The 24,685-nt window shown below is 41.6% G+C and overlaps 1 protein-coding gene across 1 annotated transcript in view; it reads left to right on the top strand.

The window, feature by feature from the left end:
• Positions 1–24,685, top strand: part of LOC136945817 (1,4-alpha-glucan-branching enzyme-like) — a 157,921-nt gene that overhangs the window by 53,635 nt on the left and 79,601 nt on the right. The window contains exons 5-6 of the mRNA XM_067239891.1: positions 3,058–3,193; positions 4,089–4,179. Coding sequence (XP_067095992.1) covers positions 3,058–3,193; positions 4,089–4,179 — 227 coding nt within the window. The remainder of the gene's footprint in view (positions 1–3,057; positions 3,194–4,088; positions 4,180–24,685) is intronic.

Raw genomic sequence — 24,685 nt, 5'->3', positions numbered from 1 at the left:
AGATGTAGCATGATCTTATTTACTACCCACAATAGTTCAACTTTTTTTGCTGCAGCATTTTAATCAGTTAGCTCCAGATCCTCTCTAAAATACATTTCAGACATTTTGAAACCTGAGCAAATGACTTTCTACTAAATTTTCAAATTCTTCTGAATTATTTCTCTTTTTGCATTGTTCTTCTCTTTTCTGTAGTTTTATGCCTTCGTCCAGCTCCTGCCCCTTTCAAAAATACCTTTTGGGCGCTTTGAAGCTTCAGCTTATGACTTTCTACTAAATTTTCACTATTTTCAGCTTTTTTTTAGCATGGTCAGCTATCCCCATTCAGGTTTTCAGCATTCTCACTGCTATTTCGCAGGAACAGCCTTTTCTAGTTACGAAGGCTATTATTCAATATTATTCAATAAGGTTTCCTCTGTCCCTTTAACAAATAAGAGGTGGTGCCCCCAAGACCTACATACTTTATTATAAATTAAGTATTGCTAATCTTAAACGAGCAAACCCCGCTACAGGGTTGCCATGGAAACTTCAACAAATGTAAAACAAAACCCTATTTAGCTAAATATTTTAGGCCGGCCTTTCCTATACAGAGGAAGAAATAAACAATAAATAAAACAATTTATTCACCTCTTAGGAAAACAATATTTTGGTGAACAAAGCCACCATTGCTGGCACAATTAATAATAAATAAAAAAATGCCCCCTTGTGCACAGGCACAGTCTGAAAGGTTTTCCACCAAGATGATGAGGGCTGGAAAAGTGTCACTGACTAGTTACCAGGTAAAACCAAAGAATGTATGCATCCTAAGTACAATGCTACATACAGTTTCAGCTGATAATGGAGCACGGCTATATCCACTGAATGGAGGTAGCCATTGTTATAGTAAATGTAGCTGGATTTTACAATGTCCTACACCTTGCTGCAATTATTGCCCATACTGTACAAAGAGTGCATTAATGTAACAATAAGCTAAAGGAAATGTATTCTTGAGTTGGTGAAGGAGCTGTGTATACATCAGATTGGAATGCTTGGAATGTTGACGGTATCTTGATTTGAGTTGAAAATGTTCAAGGGAACGTGAGACAAAATCCATTGATTCACTACATGGTCATTAGAAGGGGGCTGGGATGTTGCACTTTTCAAACAGCCTGAAAGATGCATTCAAGATTTACCAGCTCAAACAAAGAAAAATACATCATGTGTGTGCAATGCCAATACAATGCAATGCCCAATATTAGCCTATTTATTGTATTTAGTCCGTAGACATAAAGGGAACAAAACAGATGACATGTCAGAAATGTAAGACAAACATGCTGAAAATGGGCTTTGAACTAATTGTGAAACATGTTCAAGGGTATTGACTCGAGACCAAATCTGACAATTCACTATGTGATGATTAGGAGGGGGGATGATGGGTACCCCTCCTAAAGGTAGCCTACTGAATGGAGTTGGGAAATAGGGGTAGTGTTCTTCTGTTAAGACAGTGTGTTCTGTCCTCCCTATACTGTGCTGAGTATAGTTTGACAGGCAGCTAAACTCTTTCCACAAACAATCCACCGGAGACGTGTTCCTCCAACATCGTTAGTTTATTGAAAGTGTAAGAAGGTAAAACTGGAGAGAATACATAACAATGTATCAGTGACATGTTACAAAATAAATACAGAAGCATGTTAATGTACCGATTGGCTTATAAAACAAAGAAATCATTAAGCAGGGTTATAGCCTACAGCACGGAGTAGAATAATACATACTTGCTACATACTAACTAGCTCTAGTCTAGGTGAGCCAATTGCGATACTGAGTAAAACCAAGTATTGTTTCTGAACAAAATGAAGATATTACAGACAGCATGCTGTATACATTTCTTATGAATTATGACAGTTTGGACGTTTAGAAAACATGAGAAAAGCTCAGTTTTACCTAAAGAAATAACGTGTACTTTGGTAACCTTGACAACCGTATCAAACGGACACAGCTGGAGCTTCACTAATATTAAACACATATAGATACGGGACATAAGAACAACTTTTAGATCAGATATTTGTCTTGGGTGAAACCTCGACATTTCGAAACCACAATATCTTACCAAAGATGCTATCAAAGGGGCCGAAAACAATTGATGAACCACAAGCTACGTAGGCATGAACAGTTATGATCTCGAAGCTGCATCAACTGAAACATGAAACAATGTAACAAGACGTGAAACACTTTCGGGCAATGACGTAACCACGCCACCCACACCAGCAACAAACTCAAAACATAACACAGTGTTTACTGTCTTTATGTCAGGCTAGTTGTAGTACATAGGCCTACTTTATTTATTAATTGCAAATTGTGTTTTCTACACATCTGCACAGCATGACTACTGTTCAGGTGTATCCCGCGATCCACACTGGGAACTGAAGTCCCAATGTTACAATAATGCATAAAACCAAATTAATACATAAAACCACAATAGACATTCTCAACCAGAATTATATTACTACTGTCCGTCTTGTCATTCCGATAGGTTGTTATATCAAGCATCAAGTCTGGTATACATATTAATCAATTGTTGCCCTAAAATCCCACTATAAAACTTGGACAGACAGACACAGACACGTCTCTCATTATAGTATAGATTACATTTTGCTGAATGATTGAAGGGCAGAAAACAAACATTCTAATGAAACAACCACCAACTATCAACACGGAAATGAATGACAGATTGACGAAGGCAAGTTAATTTTCCGACCTTGCCTTGGCTCCGTGGATCTAGCGATCATTACGTGTACCTGAAACACAAATCTAGGAAAAGTCATGAAAGGAGGGTGCCAGAATGTGATGCGCGGCCCAGCAACTCTCTGTGGCACACTCCACTTGGCTTTCAGCTTGCCACCATCAATAAACTTCAAGCCTCAATGAATTTAGGTTGTCTTAATCTTTCTACAGTAACTCACTTGTATTGTTTATAGTCAGAAAATCCCTCCACTCCTTATGTACTTATGTAGGAGACTTTGAACTAGAACTTGGACAAAGTTTGCTTCATTGTGCTGTTCTGTTTATTTTTGTGTTCTTTAGCATATCCATCCTCGCCCTAAGAAGCCCAGAAGCTTGCGGATATATGAATCCCATGTTGGAATCGCCTCACCTGAGGGCAATATTGCAACTTATACCAACTTCACAAACAATGTGCTTCCTCGAATAAAAGAGCTGGGTAAGATCGCAGATCGCATAATCACTACTTGATAACATGGGAAACTAGAGCACTCCCACTTGTCGGTTCATTGTTATTAGTATTTATTATTAATGAAGTCTCCTCAGGTTAAAGTAGATTGATCATTGATATCTGTGGACCTCCTAACAAGCAAATCCATGACTGATAGTACTTCTCTATCCCAGTCAGTAGTGGTCCTTATCACATCTGCTTGATTTGTTGAATGCCACTGTCCCCATGATCAGAAGTGCTTTCTCCTCAGTGTTAGACTCACATTTTCTGTGTACAAATACACTTCTGCAGGTCAAAACCTACAGTAACAACCACCTCAATGTCAGTGTTTCCCCAGAGCTGCTGTTAAAAGACAGCAAGACATGCAGGTGGCCTAATTAGACAATACTATTCAGGGTTTCCCGCAGAAAATTGGTTAGTTAAGGTGGTAGGGTGTTTTTTTTAATTTGTATTCGTTCTGCAGAGAAGGGAGACATTGGTCACAGTTTGGAATGAAAGGGAGAAAACAGGATACAGTAACACGGCGGATATCGCTCGTAAGAAAAGGCGTAGTTAAGGCGGCAGGTGCTGGCTTGCTATTCCTGCAAAGTGCTGCGGGAAACCATGCTATTTATATCAAAAAGTGAAGTTCAATAGAATTTCCTTTGTTTACCTGCATTACATTATTAAACATTGTGTCATCAAACTGTCACCTTGAGAGACACCCCATTGGACCACATACTCATTATCATACACAAGAAGAATGAATTCTGTTGAAGCTGTAGATGGTGTAAAGACCCAGAAAGATGTATTAAAAAATTGTTAATAACCAAATGTATCCAACATTCCATGTATTGTATACCTAATGAATGCATTTATCCTCATGTCCATTTGTGTTTCTCAGGTTACAACTGTATACAGCTAATGGCTATCATGGAGCATGCCTACTATGCCAGCTTTGGATATCAAGTAACAAGTTTCTTTGCTGCATCCAGGTACATTTCTATATTGTGGTTTAGAATTTTTTTCTGTGGTGAGTAATGGTTGACAAACCTCAAAAGAAAGGGAATTCAAATTCCACCACAACTTGCTCCATAGGAACCCAGCAAAATTATTTATTGACTTAATAAAAAATAATACATTCAAATAAAGGTTTCACAGTAAATGGCACCCTTAAATATTATTGCAAACAACATCTACCAAAATAAATTCCACTTACAAGTCTCAAGGAACTATATTGAGCAATTACATCACTTCCCGTTTTAGGATTTATAAACGACGCAACTAGGGATGGGCATTTGATTAAATTGTCTTAATCGATCGTCGGCAGAATTAACGATCGATTTTCGATTAATCATTAATATTTTTATATTAAAATTCACTATTTATAGGCTATATTAAAAAGCAGTCAAAATAGAAAAAACTGCGTGTTTCCTCATTGAGATCTTTATTACAAGATGAACAACTCTTTCTGTACTCCTAAGCAGCAGCGGAGCCGACAGCTAGAAGCCGGTGCTCAAACACAACTGACCCTTGTTTTTTTTTCTCTCTCAAAATAAATAATAATAATAATAAAAATCATGTTAAACAATAACTTAACCAAAAATATATAATACGGCACCGAGTCTGACAAATAAAATACTTGAAAAGTCGAGAAAGAGGGTGAGAGAGAGATTAGCAACAACTAACAATGAATTAGGCTAATTAACAAAGCTTCTTAAAAACCTTCGCCCTCAATAAGACTTAAGGGTAGCATATCCATCTCGATGGACTTGCAGATCCATTGGGTAATTTTCTCTGCTCGTTGTGCATCGCAGCTCCTCCGTGCTAACACCGAGTTGATGCTCGGTTGAACTTACATTTACATTTAGTCATTTAGCAGACGCTCTTATCCAGAGCGACTTATAGTAAGTACAGGGACATTCCCCCGAGGCAAGTAGGGTGAAGTGTCTTGCCCAAGGACACAACATCATTTGGCACGGGCAGGAATCGAACTGGCAACCTTCAGATTACTAGCCCGATTCCCTAACCACTCGAGACCGAGAACTTGAGACCGAGAGCAGGATGCACCGCCACTAACCAGGGTCGGATGTACGTTTTTCAAGTGGTACATCATTTGAGTCGTGGAGGAGTTGTATTTATACTCAGCTTTGCAGTGTTGGCAGTGAACAAAGTCATTTTTTAAGTCAAAATGGTCCCACGCTACACTTCGCCGTGACCTATTCATGTTTACTTTTGAAATACATGGAATCTCGCGGGTAACTGAGTAGGCCTGTGGAGTTTTTTTTCCAAACATTGCCTTCGTGTGGTAAAATGTTTAATTGCTGCCACAGCGAAATCAATTGCATTCCTTCAAGACTCAGACTACTTTTCCTTTCCTCCATTGATTGTGTGTTATTTCATAGTAGCGATGCTATCCTTGGTGCTGAATCAGAAGGCTAGCGCTGTCTTTGGTTTTGAACAATGACAAATGTGTGGCAGCCTGCAGAAAACCCTTCACATCGTGAACATTTGGGTCTTTCTTGGTATTATACATATTTGGAAAACTAAAAACTCTCCTGAATACAAATCTGTTTAAATCACTCATATCTTTATCACAACTGAAGTTACATAAATTTAAAGTTGATCTGTGTCAAAAAGTGATAATGGAGAAAATTGCATTCAAAGATTCCACTCCGTTTCATTCTAATTCTGTGGCGAATATGGAAAGGAAATCCTTTTGTTCGTAATCATGTTGTGAATGTAAATGTCAGTTTAAGTATAGGCTACATTAATAACTTCTCAACAAGTTATTTTGAAGTTTAACAGCCTGACTTAATTAATCAGTTGTTTAGGTCTGCTGCAGCACTCAAAAGAGCAGGCAAACTGAGCATTTGATTTGAAATGGCTTGGAAATCTTGCTAGCTGACATGCCCAAAAACCATGTCCAATTAACTGTTTTTCATAAATCTACTTTTTGTAGATTACAATGAAGGTTAGGGTGTTAACTATAGAAAATGATTTTCGATCTTTTATGGCTTATAGCCAACAATGAGCGTCCGCGACATCTGATGGGTTTCCGCAGGACGCCACACAAATAGGCTGCTGTTTTAAAACATTTTTATTTCTCTCTCACATTGGATACAGGCTTTATGTAAAGGTAGACAGCAACGTATAAGATAGGATGGAGATACATTTTGAGTGGATTTAGGGGAGGGGCCTCGAGCTCCGACTTTGCGGGGGGGCCTCTGCAAAGTCCTGGCCGCCACTGTGCCCATATGGGTAACCCATCCTTTTACAGTCCCTTAAGTACTAGGTATTTACGTAGAAAATAAAGCGTATGTTTTGTGTATTATTGGGTATTACCAATTGGTACCAAGGTGGTAAATACAGAGATAATTCAAAGTATTTACCCCTTAAGTACTAGGTATTTATGTAGAAAATAAATGGTATGTTTTGCGTTTTATTGGGTGTTACCGATTGGTACCAAGGTGGTAAATACAGAGATAATTCGAAGTATTTACCCATTAACTAAATACTAACCTGCTGGTTATTACTTGGTAATTTTCACTGGTAATAATTAGGTAAAGACAGAAAACAAAACTTGGTATTTACCTGGAAACTTATAAATATTACTATTTAAATACCACTGGTAGTAAGTTGGTAACAACGGGAGATATATATGGTAAATTATAATGTGTTATTGAGTAAATACCGCTGCTACTAAGTAGGTAAAGACGGCCAAGCTCCAGCAGAATTACGAACAAAATACTCTACTATTACCCTGCAGTTACGTAAGGTTTATGTCGGTAACAGTCCACGTCTAATGAGAAGATAATATAGTACTTTACAATAAAATACCTTTTCAGATACATTTATTGATGATGGCCTCATTTACTTGGCTGGTATAGCTACCTACCTCCGCGGGAAGAGTTTTCCTCTAGCGTTACTGTCATGGTAAATCTTCTTGGATACTGGGTATGTTCTTGCGCATGTTTGGACTATTTACTCAGTAAGTAATCTGAAACTGGACTGTAAAAGGAAGCCGTGTTTGTTTCCATGGTGTTACCAGGCTCTTACCATACCCTTTGTAAGTGAATACCACTTTGTCAACGTTACCCTTAGTAAGAACATGTACTATACGTTCCAAGGCGATACCAGGGGGGTATTCCAGAAAGCAGGTTATGCAACATAACCAGGTAAGTTAACCCACCAGCTGATTCACAATGTTGCAGCAACCTACTGCCAATTTTGCTACAACGCTTGGTGTCAGCTGGGGAGTTAACTTACCCGGGTATGTCACATGACCTGCTTTCTGGAATACCCCCCAGGTAAACATGGCTATTTACTCAGTAAGTAATATGAAACTGGACTGTAAAAGGAAGTGTTTGTTTCCATAGTGTTACCAGGCTCTTACCATACCCTTTGTAAGCGAATACCTACGGTGGCCGACATGTGCAAACGCGCTGCAAATTAAGAAAACACATGCAAATAGACAAAGCACAAGCAAATTAAGAAAACAATTTCATGAATTTGACAACACATGCGCAGCATTCAGCAAACGCGCTGCAAATACACACAACACAACCAAATACATAAACGCATTACAAAAACAAAAGCACGCAAACCAAAAACGCTGCAAATACATAAACGCATTGCAAAAACGAAAGCACTCAAACCAAAAACGCTGCAAATACATAAACGCGTTGCAATAACGAAAGCACGCAAACCAAAAACGCTGCATCCAGTTTTCACAACGGAAGTTTTCCAGGCCTCTAGGGGGAGCGCTAAGTGGAACATCTTGATTTTTTATGGTAAATTATAATGTGCTATTGGGTAAATGCCACTGCTACTAAGTAGGTAAAGACGGCCAAGCTCCAGCAGAATTACTAAGAAAAAGCTTTACTACTACCATGCAGTTACCTAAGGTTTACGTCGGTAACAGTCCACGTCTAATTAGAATATAAGATAGTAATTTCCAATAAAATACCTTTTCAGATTCATTTATCGATGATGGCCATACTCATTTACTTGGCTGGTAACAACCTCTGCGGGAAGAGTTTTCCTCTACTATCATGGTAAATGTTCTTGGATACTGGGTAAGTATGTTTGGATTATTTACTCAGTAAGTAAGCTAAAACTGTACTGTAAAAGGAAGCCGTGTTTGTTTCCATGGTGTTACCAGGCTCTTACCATACCCTTTGTAAGCGAATACCACTTTGTCAACGTTACCCTTACGCTGCGTTCACACTGCAGCGGAGCGGGCGGCGCGGGGCGTCGGCTTCCAATTCATTTTCAATGAAACCAGGCGTTGACGCTCGCGTAGGGCATTGTGGGAAGGCGAGTGGAGCGGAGCGTTGCAAGTTGGATTTGCTCAACTTTATGTAAATGAGGAGCGTGAAAACGCTAGCGTTGGCCAATCGGATTGGTTTCTTGTTTCTTGTAACGTAGCAACTGTTCGTCATGGTAAACATTTCTAGGTTTGACAATTTCAAGATGGAGGAGAAACTTTTCGTATGTGTCTGCACACCCAGTTCTGTTCAGAACAAAGTTACTAATGTGACGAGCCTGAATTTAAAGAATACAAGAATACAGCCTACAAACGACTGGTTGAGTGACCGGTGGCGTAACATGACTAAATGACTAAATGTAAATGTAACATGTATTCTACTGTAATCTTGCACTAGTAAAATCTTGCACTTACATAAATGTTGTGTAAAAGTGGTATTTTGATCGATATTGTGAGTACATGAACCCAAATCTGCACGCTTGGCCATGACTACAACAGTGACCTTAGAGAACTACAACTCTGTATTAACTTGTCTAACACGCCCCCGAGCGTGGTGTACTGTGGGAAGGCAAGCGATGCAGAGCGTTAAAAAACGCTGCAGTGTGAACGCAGCGTTAGTAAGAATGTGTACTATACGTTCCAAGGCGATACCATTTACATTTAGTCATTTAGCAGACGCTCTTATCCAGAGCGACTTACAGTAAGTACAGGGACATTCCCCCGAGGCAAGTAGGGTGAAGTGCCTTGCCCAAGGACACAACGTCAGTTGGCATGACCGGGAAGCGAACTGGCAACCTTCGGATTACTAGCCCGATTCCCTCACCGCTCAGCCACCTGACTCCCTTATACCAGGTAAATATGGCTATTTACTCAGTAAGTAATCTGAAACTGGACTGTAAAAGGAAGCCGTGTTTGTTTCCATGGTGTTACCAGGCTCTTACCATACCCTTTGTAAGCGAATACCACTTTGTCAACGTTACCCTTAGTAAGAACTTGTAATATACGTTCCAAGGCGATACCAGGTAAAACATGGCTATTTACTCAGTAAGTCATATGAAACTGGACTGTAAAAGGAAGCCGTGTTTGTTTCCATGGTGTTACCAGGCTCTTACCATACCCTTTGTAAGCGAATACCTACGGTGGCCGACATGTGCAAACGCACTGCAAATTAAGAAACCACATGCAAATAGACAAAACACAAGCAAATTAAGAAAACAATTTCATAAATTTGACAACACATGCGCAGCATTCAGCAAACACGCTGCAAATACACACAACACAACCAAATACATAAACGCGTTGCAAAAACGAAAGCACGCAAACCAAAAACGCTGCAAATACATAAACGCGTTGCAATAACAAAAGCACGCAAACCAAAAACGCTGATTTTCGGCCTCACGGAGCGAGAGAGAGAGACATATGAGAAGTTTGTTTTGGAAATGGGACCAAAATCGAAGTTGCTCTTTTGAAAAAACTGTCAAAGAGGAGGGCCGCATGTAAAAATGAAAATAAACGTTTTATGTCGCCTCTTTACTTCGATGTTGGTCCAAACTTCTCATATGCTCTCTCTCTTTCGCACCGTGGGGCCGAAAATCAAGATGTTCCACTTAGCGCTCCCCCTAGAGGCCTGGAAAACTTCCGTTGTGAAAACTGGATGCAGCGTTTTTGGTTTGCGTGCTTTCGTTATTGCAACGCGTTTATGTATTTGCAGCGTTTTTGGTTTGAGTGCTTTCGTTTTTGCAATGCGTTTATGTATTTGCAGCGTTTTTGGTTTGCGTGCTTTTGTTTTTGTAATGCGTTTATGTATTTGGTTGTGTTGTGTGTATTTGCAGCGCGTTTGCTGAATGCTGCGCATGTGTTGTCAAATTCATGAAATTGTTTTCTTAATTTGCTTGTGCTTTGTCTATTTGCATGTGTTTTCTTAATTTGCAGCGCGTTTGCACATGTCGGCCACCGTAGGTATTCGCTTACAAAGGGTATGGTAAGAGCCTGGTAACACTATGGAAACAAACACTTCCTTTTACAGTCCAGTTTCATATTACTTACTGAGTAAATAGCCATGTTTACCTGGGGGGTATTCCAGAAAGCAGGTCATGTGACATACCCGGGTAAGTTAACTCCCCAGCTGACACCAAGCGTTGTAGCAAAATTGGCAGTAGGTTGCTGCAACATTGTGAATCAGGTGGTGGGTTAACTTACCTGGTTATGTTGCATAACCTGCTTTCTGGAATACCCCCCTGGTATCGCCTTGGAACGTATAGTACATGTTCTTACTAAGGGTAACGTTGACAAAGTGGTATTCACTTACAAAGGGTATGGTAAGAGCCTGGTAACACCATGGAAACAAACACGGCTTCCTTTTACAGTCCAGTTTCAGATTACTTACTGAGTAAATAGTCCAAACATGCGCAAGAACATACCCAGTATCCAAGAAGATTTACCATGACAGTAACGCTAGAGGAAAACTCTTCCCGCGGAGGTAGGTAGCTATACCAGCCAAGTAAATGAGGCCATCATCAATAAATGTATCTGAAAAGGTATTTTATTGTAAAGTACTATATTATCTTCTCATTAGACGTGGACTGTTACCGACATAAACCTTACGTAACTGCAGGGTAATAGTAGAGTATTTTGTTCGTAATTCTGCTGGAGCTTGGCCGTCTTTACCTACTTAGTAGCAGCGGTATTTACTCAATAACACATTATAATTTACCATATATATCTCCCGTTGTTACCAACTTACTACCAGTGGTATTTAAATAGTAATATTTATAAGTTTCCAGGTAAATACTAAGTTTTGTCCTCTGTCTTTACCTAATTAGGACCAGTGAAAATTACCCAGTAATGACCAGCACGTTAGTATTTAGTTAATTGGTAAATACTTCGAATTATCTAGGTATTTACCACCTTGGTACCAATCGGTAATACCCAATAATACAGAAAATATACCCAGTAATGACCAGCACGTTAGTATTTAGTTAATGGGTAAATACTTCGAATTATCTAGGTATTTACCACCTTGGTACCAATCGATAATACCCAATAATACAGAAAATATACCCTTTACTTTCTATGTAAATACCTAGTACTTAAGGGACTGTAAAAGGAAGGGTTACCCATTTATCTTTGTTTCGAAGCAAAAATATTATAGGGAAGGCAAAACTTATTTAAAATCACATTTCAATGATATCATGGTTAAAGTATTTAAATATTTCTGAGATTCCTCTGCGTATCACTAGAAGGGGGCACGCGTACCACAGTTTGAGAACCACTGTTCTATATCAGTCAAGCTCATTTTGCCCTGCTAGGCTACTGCCCAGTTCAAGCTTCGAATGCTCAATGCTGTGTGTAAGCGAGACGCAGGTGCAAGATAGGTAGCTCAACCAATAGGATAAAACGAATGTCATATCGAAAAAATATCGTCATGACTCCACGATACATATTGTTACATTTTTGTACCGCAATGCATTGTACCACGATATATTGTTACACCCCTAGTTGAAAATGACATGGTAAGAGCCTGGTAACACCATGGAAACAAACACAGCTTCCTTTTACAGTACAGTTTCAGCTTACTTACTGAGTCAATAGCCATGTGTTACCTAGTATCACTGTGGAACGTATAACAAGTTCATAATAAGGGTAACGTTGACAAAGTAATATTCGGTTACAAAGGATATGGTAAGAGCCTGGTAAGACCATGGAAACAAACACAGCTTCCTTTTACAGTACAGTTTTAGCTTACTTACTGAGTAAATAATCCAAACATGCGCAAGAACTTACCCAGTATCCAAGAAGATTTACCATGATAGTAGAGGAAAACTCTTCCCACGGAGGTTGTTACCAGCCAAGTAAATGAGTATGTTCATCATCGATAAATGTATCTTAAAAGGTATTTTATTGGAAAGTACTATCTTATATTCTAATTAGACGTGGACTGTTACCGACATAAACCTTAGGTAACTGCAGGGTAATAGTAGAGCTTTTTCTTAGTAATTCTGCTGGAGCTTGGCCGTCTTTACCTACTTAGTAGCAGTGGCATTTACCCAATAACACATTATAATTTACCATATGTATCTCCTGTACTGTATTATCTCTGTATCTACCACCTTGGTACCAATCGGTAATACCCAATAATACACAAAACATAACCTTTATTTTCTACGTAAACACCTAGTACTTAAGGGACTGTAAAAGGAGGGGTTACCCATATATGCAGGTAGCAACGCTAGTGCCAAATAACTGTTTAGCTGGTCGGCTCCATGACGCCGGGTAAGTAGGGCTTGTGATACTGCTCACCAAAAGAATGAAGGGGAACCCACTTGTCTAGCAGATTAAGACATGTTCGTAGGTACCTAGCGAAAAGTAGCCTCAACTTTCCTAGACTTAGCTACGGTACAAATGTTGAAGGCTCGCTGTTATCGCCGTCTGTCTTGCGGTCAGTGTTGATTCTGTGGTGTAGTATTTGCTGCAACCATCATTTAAGCTGCGTTAGCCTTGTCTGTGACCCCACTACTCAGGCCACAAAACAAGCCACTCTTCTGACCCTATTTCAGTTTCCATTTCACATTCTTTGTATTTGATTTGACGTTTTCTTCCATTGAGTTGCTATACCTCTTTACAATGAACAACTCAGTGTTCCGAATTAGGTTATTGAGATATACTTTGTTAACAAAGTAGGCTTGTTTAGGGCTTTTTGTCTGTTTGGGGTCGTGATCAACCACCACCCATAAACAAAGATGCATGGTGTTTATTTACTGTAAGGTTGCTACAATGGTATGGAGGATTATAGGGGCCAAAACAAAATAAATAAATACATAAATAATTGAATGGCTAAATACTAGAATAAATAAATTATTATATAATAAAATTAATAAAATGAGACACTAAATATATACATGTTACATGTACTTGTGTGTGTATATAAATAGATTAACATTTTCATTTGTTGTTTATTTATTTAGACTTTCATTTATCCACAGTGTAATTTGCTGCAGCAAAATAAATCAGTCGTCACCCGTCACCAAGTCAGGGGGCGGGTTAAAGCCTCTGGTTGGTGGTTCAACTTGAATCGACTGCTTTTGACTAATTCAAGATGGCAGCACCTAGTGCGGATTCAATGATTGAAATATTGCATGCTATAGTGGTCGAAATGTTGGCTGTAGCTGAAGAGATGGCAACTGCCAATTCACTTTTTTTTTTACATCATATTGAGAGCTTTGCTGAATTTATAGCAATGATATCGGCCCTGACTGACACGGATATCAATGAAAATGTGTTCACGATCCTCGGCGAGATGGTACAGCATAGGGGTGGGCGAATCGATCTAAAGTAGGCTATCGATAGTATCGATACCAACGTTGGTATCAGTATTGATTGATACTGGCGTGATGAGATCGATGCTTAAGTTTCAATTTATCTTCTCTACATTCAGTACACAACTCCCTTTACATCATAGTGGTTGTGCAAACACCGCTCCTTGGTGCCGGCGTGCACGTGCAGTAACACGACTCAACAGCACACTATACTAACAGTATTTTTGACAAAACTCATTGTCCTGTGTTTTATTATGATCATAATCATGAACAATTAATCGAAGGAAAAATCACAAAATCATTCAATGATCACGAAAATTCTAATTTTAAATTTTCATTCAAATTTTCATATTGATGATACATTCACTTCATAAATTATGAGGCATTGCTTTCCCCGAGACGAAAGTAGATAAACTGCTTTTCTAAGAAAAAAGTATCGGTATTGGCAATACTGGCCCTGTATTTACTTGGTATCGGATCAATACCACATTTTGCAGTATCGCACACCCCTATTGAGGCTGCAGAGTGAGACGATAGAGGATCCCTCTGGATTGAAGAGAGCTTGATCGATGGTTGAGCCTGCCTGGTGTGTAATACTGTTCATTCACCAATCAAAGGCTTTAACCCGCCCCCTGACTTTTGAGGGGGGACGACAGATTTATGTTGCTGCAACAAGTTACACCGTGGATAAATGAAAGTATAAATAAATAAATGTGAACACATGAAAACGTTAATCTATATACACACAAATACATGTAACGTTAATATTTTGTAATTTATACATTTTGTATTTCAATTAGGCATTACATGATATAATTAGTCATTTATTTAAGCTTTGTATTATATAATTATTTATTTAAGTATTTAACCATTCAATTATTTAATTAGTTAGTTAGTTAGTTAGTTTTGGCCCCTATAATCCTCCATACAATGGTAGATACTAATTATTACTAAACATTAAACAAATGATTAATTGCCACTGCTATTAACAAAGGTGTAGATGCTGGTACGACAATCAACAATGGAAATCGAATAGACTCGTTTATCGTGGAGGAGATGCCTGATGGCAATAAAACAAAGTAGCCTTGTCTGCCGTAAAACATTGTGTGCTTGTGTAGGCCTAGATTTAAGATCTATCCATCTGGGGTTACAGTGACATCACCATCTTGGCAGCCTGAAATAGCAGCAGCTCCGGATTTTTTCTTTTCTTCGCCACCAGCGCTTAACATTAACATTTGTGCTCACCAGCCACTGTGGCTAGTGGTTTTCCAAAGTTACTAGCCACTCAGAAATTTTTCGTTGAACAGACTTTTCTTTGTCTCCTCTTCATTTTCGGTTTCATCACCAGTTTTTCTCTTGTGTTGGTGTTTGCCCTCCGGGTTTTCCTACACATGATATGTGCCACCACATCCTTGCCTTGCAATGAGTTTATTATTTAGACAGGGTACTCAAGTTTTATCAAAAGCTTGGAGTGAAATTTAATGTAGGCCCATGTTTTGACCGGATATGAAACATTACAGAAATAATATCCAGAGCATAAATTTAGTCTTAATGTAACTAGAAAGACATTAATACAGTATAATTTGAAATAAACTGAAGAAATACATCTTCAGTCCTTCCCATACCCCCTAACATTAGTTTCATATAACGTAGGCCTAAGCCAGCCAAACTGAGCCAAACCTTTCTGGTTGCAAAGCAGTTGTAGAGTTTTTGACTGCATCAATTATAATTTAGCCAAAAATGGGCTATATTACCAAATGTTTTAGCCTTTCTGGAGTAAATATAAAAAATGTTCGAGCTTTCCTCCAACTAACCTTCTCCGTCACGTGTGTTCGTGTGTCTATGTTGCTTACCGAACGTACAGTGGCCGAGACTGTTCTGTGTGTTCGCGCATCTATGTTGCCTAGTAACGAACACACGGTGGCCGAAATTGTTTAACACGCCAAATTCTACCCGCATTTGGCGTGTTAAACAATTTCGGCCACCGTGTGTGGGCGAGTGCTAATGTCAAGCCCTGTTCGCCACATTAAACCCCCTAATATTACATACAGTGCATCGGGAAAGTATTCACAGCGTTTCACTTTACCCCCAAAACATAACTTACAATTCTACACAGAATACCCATAATGATAACGTGAAAACTTTTTTTTGTGTTGAAAATCTATTAAAAAGGATCACATGTACATAAGTATTCACAGCCTTTGCCATCCATCCATCCATCGTCTGCCGCTTTTCCGGGGGTCGGGTTGCGGGGGCAGCAACCTAAGCAGGGAGGCCCAGACTTCCCTCTCCCCGGCCACTTCCACCAGCTCTTCCTGGGGGACCCCGAGGCATTCCCAGGCCAGCCGAGAGACATAGTCCCTCCAGCGTGTCCTGGGTCTTCCCCGGGGCCTCTACCCAGTGGGACGTGCCCAGAACACCTCACCAGGGAGGCGTCCAGGAGGCATCCTTATCAGATGCCCGAGCCACCTCAACTGGCCCTTCTCGACGCGGAGGAGCAGCGGTTCTACTCTGAGCCCCTCCCGGATGACCGAGCTTCTCACCCTATCTCTAAGGGAGAGCCCGGACACCCTGCGGAGAACTCATTTCGGACGCTTGTATTTGCGATCTCGTTCTTTCGGTCACTACTCATAGTTTGTGACCATAGGTGAGGGTAGGAACGTAGATCGACTGGTAAATAGAGAGCTTCGCCTTTCGACTCAGCTCCTTCTTCACCACGACGGACCGATGCAGAGCCCGCATCACTGCGGACGCCGCACCGATCCGCCAGTCGATATCGTGCTCCATTCTTCCCTCACTCGTGAACAAGACCACAAGATACTTGAACTCCTCCGCTTGGGTCAAGATCTCCTCCCGACCCGGAGATTGCACTCCACCCTTTTCCGGTCGATAACCATGGCCTCAGATTTGGAGGTGCTGATTCCCATCCCAGCCGCTTTGCATTCGGTTGCGAACCTCTCCAGTGAGAGCTGAAGGTCACGGCCCGATAAAGCCATCAACACCATCTCATCCGCAAAAAGCAGCGACCCGGTCCTGAGATCACCAAAACGGAACCCCTCAACGCCCTGGCTGCGCCTAGAAATTCTGTCCATATAAGTTATGAACAGAATGAGAAGGGCAGCCCTGGCGGAGTCCAACCCTCACCGGGAACAAGTTCGACTTACTGCCGGCAATGCGGACCAAGCTCTGGCACCGGTCGTACAGGGACCGGACAGCCCCGATCAGGGAATCCGTTACCCCGTACTCCCGGAGCACCCCCCACATGAGCCCCCGAGGGACACGGTCGAACGCCTTTTCCAAATCCACAAAACATGTGTAGACTGGTTGGGCGAACTCCCATGCACCCTCCAGGACCCTGCCGAGGGTGTAGAGCTGGTCCACAGTTCCACGACCAGGACGAAAACCACATTGCTCCTCCTGAATCCGAGGTTCAACAATCCGACGGACCCTCCTCTCCAGAACCCCTGAATAGACTTTCCCAGGGAGGCTGAGGAGTGTGATCCCCCTAAAGTTGGAGCACACCCTCCGGTCCCCGTTTTTAAAGAGGGGAACCACCACCCTGGTCTGCCAGTCCAGGGGCACTGTCCCCGATGTCCACGCGATGTTGCAGATTCGTGTCAACCAAGACAGCCCTACAACATCCAGAGCCTTAAGAAACTTGGGGCAAACCTCATCCACCCCAGGGGCCCTGCCACCGCGGAGCTTTTCAACCACCTCGGCGACCTCAGCCGCAGAGATAGAAGGGCCCCCCCCGATGTCCCCAGACTCTGCCTCCACATCGGCGTGTTGGTGGAATTAAGGAGGTCTTCAAAGTATTCCTTCCACCGATCCAGAACGTCCCCCATCGAGGTCAGCAGCGCACCATCCCCACCATATACAGCGTTGACAGTGCACTGCTTCCCCGTCCTGAGTTGCCGGATGGTGGTCCAGAACCTTATCGAAGCCGTTCGGAAGTCATTCTCCATGGCCTCGCCGAACTCCTCCCACGCCCGGGTTTTTGCCTCCGTGACCGCCAAAGCCACATTCCGCTTGGCCTGCCGGTACACATCAGCTGCCTCTGGAGTCCTACCAGCCAATAAAGTCTGATAGGCCTCCTTCAGCTTGACGGCATCCCTCACCTCCGGCGTCCACCACCGGGTCCAAGGGTTACCGCCGCGACATGCACCGACTGCCTTGCGTCCGCAGCTCCGGTCAGCCGCCTCATCCATGGAGGCCCGGAACATGGCCCATTCGGACTCAATGTCCCCGGCCCCCCCGAGACATGATCGAAGCTCTCCCGGAGGTGGGAGTTGAAGCTCCTTCTGACAGGGGATTCTGCCAGCCATTCCCAGCAGACCCTCACATTACGTTTGGGCCTACCGGGCCTGACCGGCGTCTTCCCCCACCATCGTAGCCAACTCACCACCAGGTGGTGATCAGTTGACAGCTCTGCCCCTCTCCTCACCCGAGTGTCCAAGACATTCGGCCTCAGATCCGATGACACAACTACAAAGTCTATCATCAAACTGAAACCTCGGGTGTCCTGGTGCCAAGTGCACAAATGGACACCCTTATGCTTGAACAGCCTTTGCCATGACACTCAAATTTGAGCTCAGGTGCAATCCTTGAGATGTTTCTGCAACTTGATTGGAGTCCACCTGTGGTAAATTCAGTTGATTAGACAAGATTTAGGAAGGCACACACTTGTCTATAGTCCAAGGAATTGTCCAAGGAATTGTCTGTAGATCTCCGAGACAGGATTGTATCGAGGCACAGATCTGGGAAGACTACTGAAAAATGTCTGCAGCATTGAAGGTCACAATGAGCACAGTGACAGCACATCCGTAAATGGAGGAAGTTTGAAACCACTGGGTGGCCACCTAGAGTTAGCCACCCAGCCAAACTGAGCGATCTGGGAGAAGGGCCATAGTCAGGGAGGTGACCAAGAATTTGATGGTCACTCTGACAGAGCTCCGGTGTTGCTCTGTGAAGAAAGGAAAACCTTCCAGAAGGACAACCATCTCTCTAGCACTACACCAATCAGGCCTGTATGGTAGAGTGGCCAGATGGAAGCCATTCCTCAGTAAAAGGCACATGAAAGTCTGCCTGGAGTTTGCAAAAAGTCACCTGAAGGACTCTCAGACCATGAGAAACAAAATTATCTGGTCTGATGAAATGCCAAGAGTCATGTCTGGAGGAAACCAGACACTGCTCATCACCTGGCCAATACTATCCCTACAGTGAAGCATGGTGGTGGCAGCATCATGCTGTGGGATGTTTTTTAGAGGCAGAAATTGGAAGACTAGTCTGAATCGAGGGAAAGATGAATGCAGCAATGTATAGCAATGCAGCAATGTAACGCCTCTTCTTGAGGAGATTGAAGAAGTTTGGCATGGACTCGGTCATCCTCACTAACTTTTACAGATGCACTATAGAGAGCATTCTGACTGGCTGCATCACAGTGGAGTATGGGAGCTGCACAGACAGGGACCGCAACGACCTACGTAGTGTGGTCTGGTCTGCTGATTTCGTCATTGGCAGGAAGCTCCCAGCCCCTCAAGACACCTACCACACACAATGCCTCTTAAGAGACTGTTACCACCCATCCTTCAGTCTCTTTATCCCGTTGCCTTCTGGCAGGCGCTACTGTAGCATTCGGTCTCGCACAAGCAGACTGGACAATAGTTTCTATCCAAGGGTCATCAGGCTCCTGAATAGACATTGATATGGACATTGATGCATTTCTCACTGGTCACTCTCTCAATAAGAGACATTGTGATCCTGGAGGAAACTAACATCAGGTCCAGCCAATTATTGGTGGGCAAGCCGCGAAGCGGCGCAGCCACCTCGAGTGTTTCTACCTTTTCTTATAATTGGGTGTGCTTTGTCTTCGGCAAGGGCACAACCTTTGTTCTCTCACATATATATTATTATTTTTATTTTTTATTTTTTTTGCCCCCCTAAAACTCAGTCAATATTTGGCCTACATAGACAACGTAGGTGTCATAAGTTTCGTCTTGGTAGCGATTGAGTTGCTTCTATTGGAATTTACATTCCGTTGCATGGTTTAGGCTTAAGTTACGTTTTTGTGGCGAAAAGTGAAGCTAACGGTGGCTAATTTGCTAGCCACAGTCACTGACGTTACTAACGTCACTGCGTCACTAACGTCACGAAAACACGCGTGACTACCTTTGGCAGAACATTCGTTTCGCATCTGTTAACTTGGGGGATAGCTAGGCTAACTATAGCTTTACTGCAAGGCAGCTGCAGAAACGCCACAAGAAAAGAGGCCAGGGTGTTAACTATTTACTCATTTTACTTTGTGATATGACACACAATTGTGATGTGTAATGTACAGTATAAGCTGATATTATTAAGGAAGTACATCTACTTTCGGAAACAGTAGTCTACTATTTCACTGAAGTATTAGCATCATGACATTAGCCTGTGTTGCCCGGGCAACACATACTACAGTGGTCTATGATGTAGCGTTATCTGTTTTCAATCGTTAAAATAAACATTCCTCACATATACATTTTCGTTGTAGGATTTATTCTGACATTAGTAAACGATTTGTTGGTGAAATTACCATTACCTGTGGTTTCAAACCAGTGTAGCTCACTGCAACGCTGTAGCTTACGCGAGACACTACAAAAACATCTACACTACACAGCTGTTTAGGAAGTCAAACGGCGACAGAACATGTTCGGCACTCCCCTTACTTAAATCAAAAGTCTATCTAACTACTAACCTGAACTTCATTGCCACAGCCTAAACGTTGTCAATCTGTTCATGAAAATAATTAATTTCAGCTTAAACCGTACAACGGAACGTTAAATCCAATTCAACCAACGCAATCGCTACCAAGACGAACACGGCAGTAGTCTAGTACCATCTGCTAACTGAAAATATGCCCCCCAAAACGTAAATAAGCTTGACATTTATTTAGTGGAAAATCACTCATTCATAAAAAGCTCACTGGTAGCGATCATTGTCAGTAACAACGCAAAATGCGATATAGCCCTGTGTGGAGAAGCTGGCCCGGTAAATTGTACAATTTACGATTTTGCGATTTTCCACTAAATAAATGTCAAGCTTATTTACGTTTTGGGGGGCATATTTTCAGTTAGCAGATGGTACTGTTTGAATCGTGTGTGTTTACACATGCAACTTTTGAACCGTATAACTGATTTTCAAAAATGAGGTACCATTGGATTCCCTGGATCAAGACGAGTTCAACGCATGACGTCAATTTCCGGTTATATAGATTTTCCGGTTGTATCAAAAACCTTTGAAAGCCTACTCCTCCTACAATTTTTGTCATATCTTCTTCAAAATGACCAGAGATGAGCTTCAGACCAAGCCTCACAAAAGTTATCCCATGGCGTTTTGATTTTATAAACCGTTCGTCTGTCCGGCACAGCCAATCAAAATCAGCAATAAAAGAAACCAAACAGGAACTTGGGTCAAATCTCAGCAAATCTTTGAGATATCAACACTAAACTTGTTATATCGGTGGACGACACTACAACATGTTACCATATGCAAAGGCTATTTCATATCTCCAAAAATGGTTGATATAAAGCAAATCGAATTTATCGCTAACGCTAAAATAATGCTTTACACATCCGCCAGTAAAAAACTGATACTCTGATTCAATCACAAGTTCATATGAAGACTCTTGAGAATGTTTAGTACACAAATCTGAGGAAAAGTTGACTGTAACATGAAAAGTCGATTTTTGGTGAATATTTGAAACATGCATGCTTGGCTAATTGCTAACGAAATTTTCAATGTAATGTCTCCCTCTGCTCCTCAGCGCACGCGCTCCACATTCTCACACACTCAGCCTTTCCCTTGACACACGCGCGGGCTTGGCGAGACGCATACACAACATTTCAGGCAATTGTGGGCTGACCAAGCCCCCACTCATTCCTTGGCTTGAAGTGAAGGCCCTTGTGGATCTTGATGGTAATGCATTTTAGAAAAAGTTCTCAAAATCCTGAAACATTGATAGTATAGGCCAGGAGTAACTACCACACCACAAATGACGCACCATTATCCATAGGTGGCGCTACGGCCAAGCCCCAATTTTCCATTTACAAAGTGATGCCATTCGCATCCCATTTGTCCCAAAATTCTGAAATTCATTAGATATACCTTATGTCTCATGAGGAACAAAAAAGCCTCAAAAACCTATAACGGCCGCCTTATTGGATTTTTTTGTACAATAAAGATTTAGGAAACACGTTTTTTTGCTACTTTTCCTACAATTTTTGTCAAATCTTCCCCAGAATTGGCAGGTATCATCGTCAGAGCAACCCTCACTGAATTCTTCAACAGATTTTTGAATTTCAAAACCGTTTGTCCGGTACAGCCAATCAAAATCGTCAACAAAGCAACCAAACAGGAAGTTGGATCAAATCTCAGCAAATCTTTGAAATATCAACACCAAACTTGGTAAGATGACTCGGAACCCTCTTCTGAGGATGTCCAATCAATTTGGTGTCATGTGATCGTGTCATGTGATCGGCGTGGCCGCAGGAACCAAAAATGTGTTTTGGCCAATAACTGTTGATTTGTTTGCCTTTAGTTCATGAAAACTCTTGAGAATGTTTAGTACACAAATCTCAGAAAAAGTTGACTGTAAGATGAAAAGTTTAATTTTGGTGAATATTTGAAAAATGAATGCTTGGCTAATTGTTAAGGACATTTCCAATGAAATGTCTCCCCTGACCCTCAGCGCGCGCGCTCCACATTCTCACACACTCAGCCTTTCCCTTGACACACGCGCAAGCTTGGCGAGACGCATGCACAACATTTCAGGCAATTGTGGGCTGATCAAGCCCCCACTCATTGCTTGGTCTTTAGCAAAGGCCCATGTGGATCTTGATGGTATTGCATTTCCGATTTTGTATGCAATGGTAAAAAGTTCTCAAAATCCTGAAACATTGATAGTATCGGCCAAGAGTAACTACCACACCACAAATGGCCCAATATCACCCATAAGTGATGCTACAGGCCAAGCCCTGATAGACAAAGATACAAGGCTTTCTGGAATGGGTAGGCTCACCAAGCCCCCTCCCTTCACTCCTTGGCTTGAAATAAAAGCCCTTGTGGATCTTGATGGTATTGCATTTCAGATTTGGTATCCCATTGGTAAGTCTACAGCATGGATGTTTCTATACAGTGACAATTTGTGAAGAATATACATTTTTCAATGGTTCGCAATATTTTGGAGGAATCCGCCATTGCTGCTTGCAGCTATATTTATTATTATTATTATACTTCTGCCATGGGAGTCTATGGCAGCCCCTAGAACCACATGGTCAGAAGTTGTGAAATTTGGCACACTCTTTGGGACCTGTCCCCTCATCACTTTCACCAAGTTTCATGTCTCCCATTCCAACCCTCTAGCGCCACCAATGGATCAAAGTTGGTGTGTTTACACACGTTACCTTTGAACCATATGCCGCATTTTCCAAAATGAGGTATCATTGGATTCCCTGGATCAAGACAAGTTCAACGCACTCTATGATGTCATACCCAGTCATATAGATTCTCCGCCATTTTGAATGTTAAGGAGAAACGTTTTTTCGCTACTCCTCCTACAATTCTTGTCGAATCTTTTTCAAAATTGCCACAGATGATCTTCAGACCAAGCCTCACAGAAGATATCCCCTGGAGCTTTGATTTTCGCAACCGTTTACCTGTTAGTTACAGCCAATCAAATTCAGCAACTGATCCGGAAAAAGGGAATTGAGGTCAAATCTTAGTGAATCTTTGATGCATTGACTCCAAACTTGGTGTATGGATTCAAGACCCTGTTATTAACATGTATTTACATTTACATTTATTCATTTAGTAGACGCTTTTATCCAAAGCGACTTCCAAGAGAGAGCTTTACAGAGTGCATAGGTCACTGATCATAACAACAAGATAGCCAAAAAACATCGCGAGTAGCCAAAACATGAAGCACACATTGTGAACAACCAAAGTAGTGCCAAAGGGAAGAACCATAAGAGCATGTATTTAAACAAGTTACAATGAAACAACATGAACCGCTATAAATGCAAGTGTACCTGTGGAAAAAAAGCAAGCAACAGTAATAAAAACAATATATCACAGCGAGAACAAAAATTAAAAACAGTTACCACTAACCACAAGAGCAACAAGTCTCTAAGCAAGAGTCATTGTGATCCTTGAGGAAACTAACATCGGGTCAAGCGAACCATTCCTAAGTACCGTTGTACTCCCAGAACAAGTGCGTCTTGAGCCTTTTCTTGAAGGTGGAGAGACAGTCAGTATCTCTGATGGAGGTGGGGAGTTGATTCCACCACTGGGGGGCCAGACAGGAGAAGAGCTTGTGTTGGGACCGCACAAGGGTTAACCTTTGGGGCAGCACAAGGGTTACATGGGTCACATGACCCAAAGGTTCATAACGAACCATCGTTGTGTTTACCCAATTTTACCCAATACAAAAACAAATTAAAATAATTTTCTTTTAACCTTTGCAATGTGGGGGGTCTGAGACAGCCCAATGGTTAAAAGAAAATGCTTCACTTTGTTTTTGTATGCGGTAAAGTTGTCGCAATACGACGGTGGGACACAATGACTGATGGGTCAGAATGACCCGAAGATAACACAAGGGTTAAGGAGTGAGTTCTAAATGTTACCGACGCTTCCACCAGAGTGAGTTATTTTTCCAAAACGGAAGCTACCTAGTTTTATTTAGCTTCCGTTACCTAGCAACCTAGCATAATACTCGTAGCAATGCTACTACCTGCTAGTGTTACTTGTTAGCCTCCTAATTGTAAATTTTGAAGCCATACTATAGCGTTTGTCATATAGTTTTTGTCTATCGGAAAATAGTCGGTTGGAATGTTCAGAATCACACGTGACGGTACTCTGTGGGGCCCGCTTTCGAACGATCACATA

The sequence above is a fragment of the Osmerus mordax genome, chromosome 7 (assembly GCF_038355195.1).
Source record: "Osmerus mordax isolate fOsmMor3 chromosome 7, fOsmMor3.pri, whole genome shotgun sequence".
NCBI lineage: Eukaryota > Metazoa > Chordata > Actinopteri > Osmeriformes > Osmeridae > Osmerus > Osmerus mordax.
The sequence above is the reverse complement of the archived record's forward strand: the minus strand, read 5'-3'. Positions and strand labels throughout refer to the sequence as shown.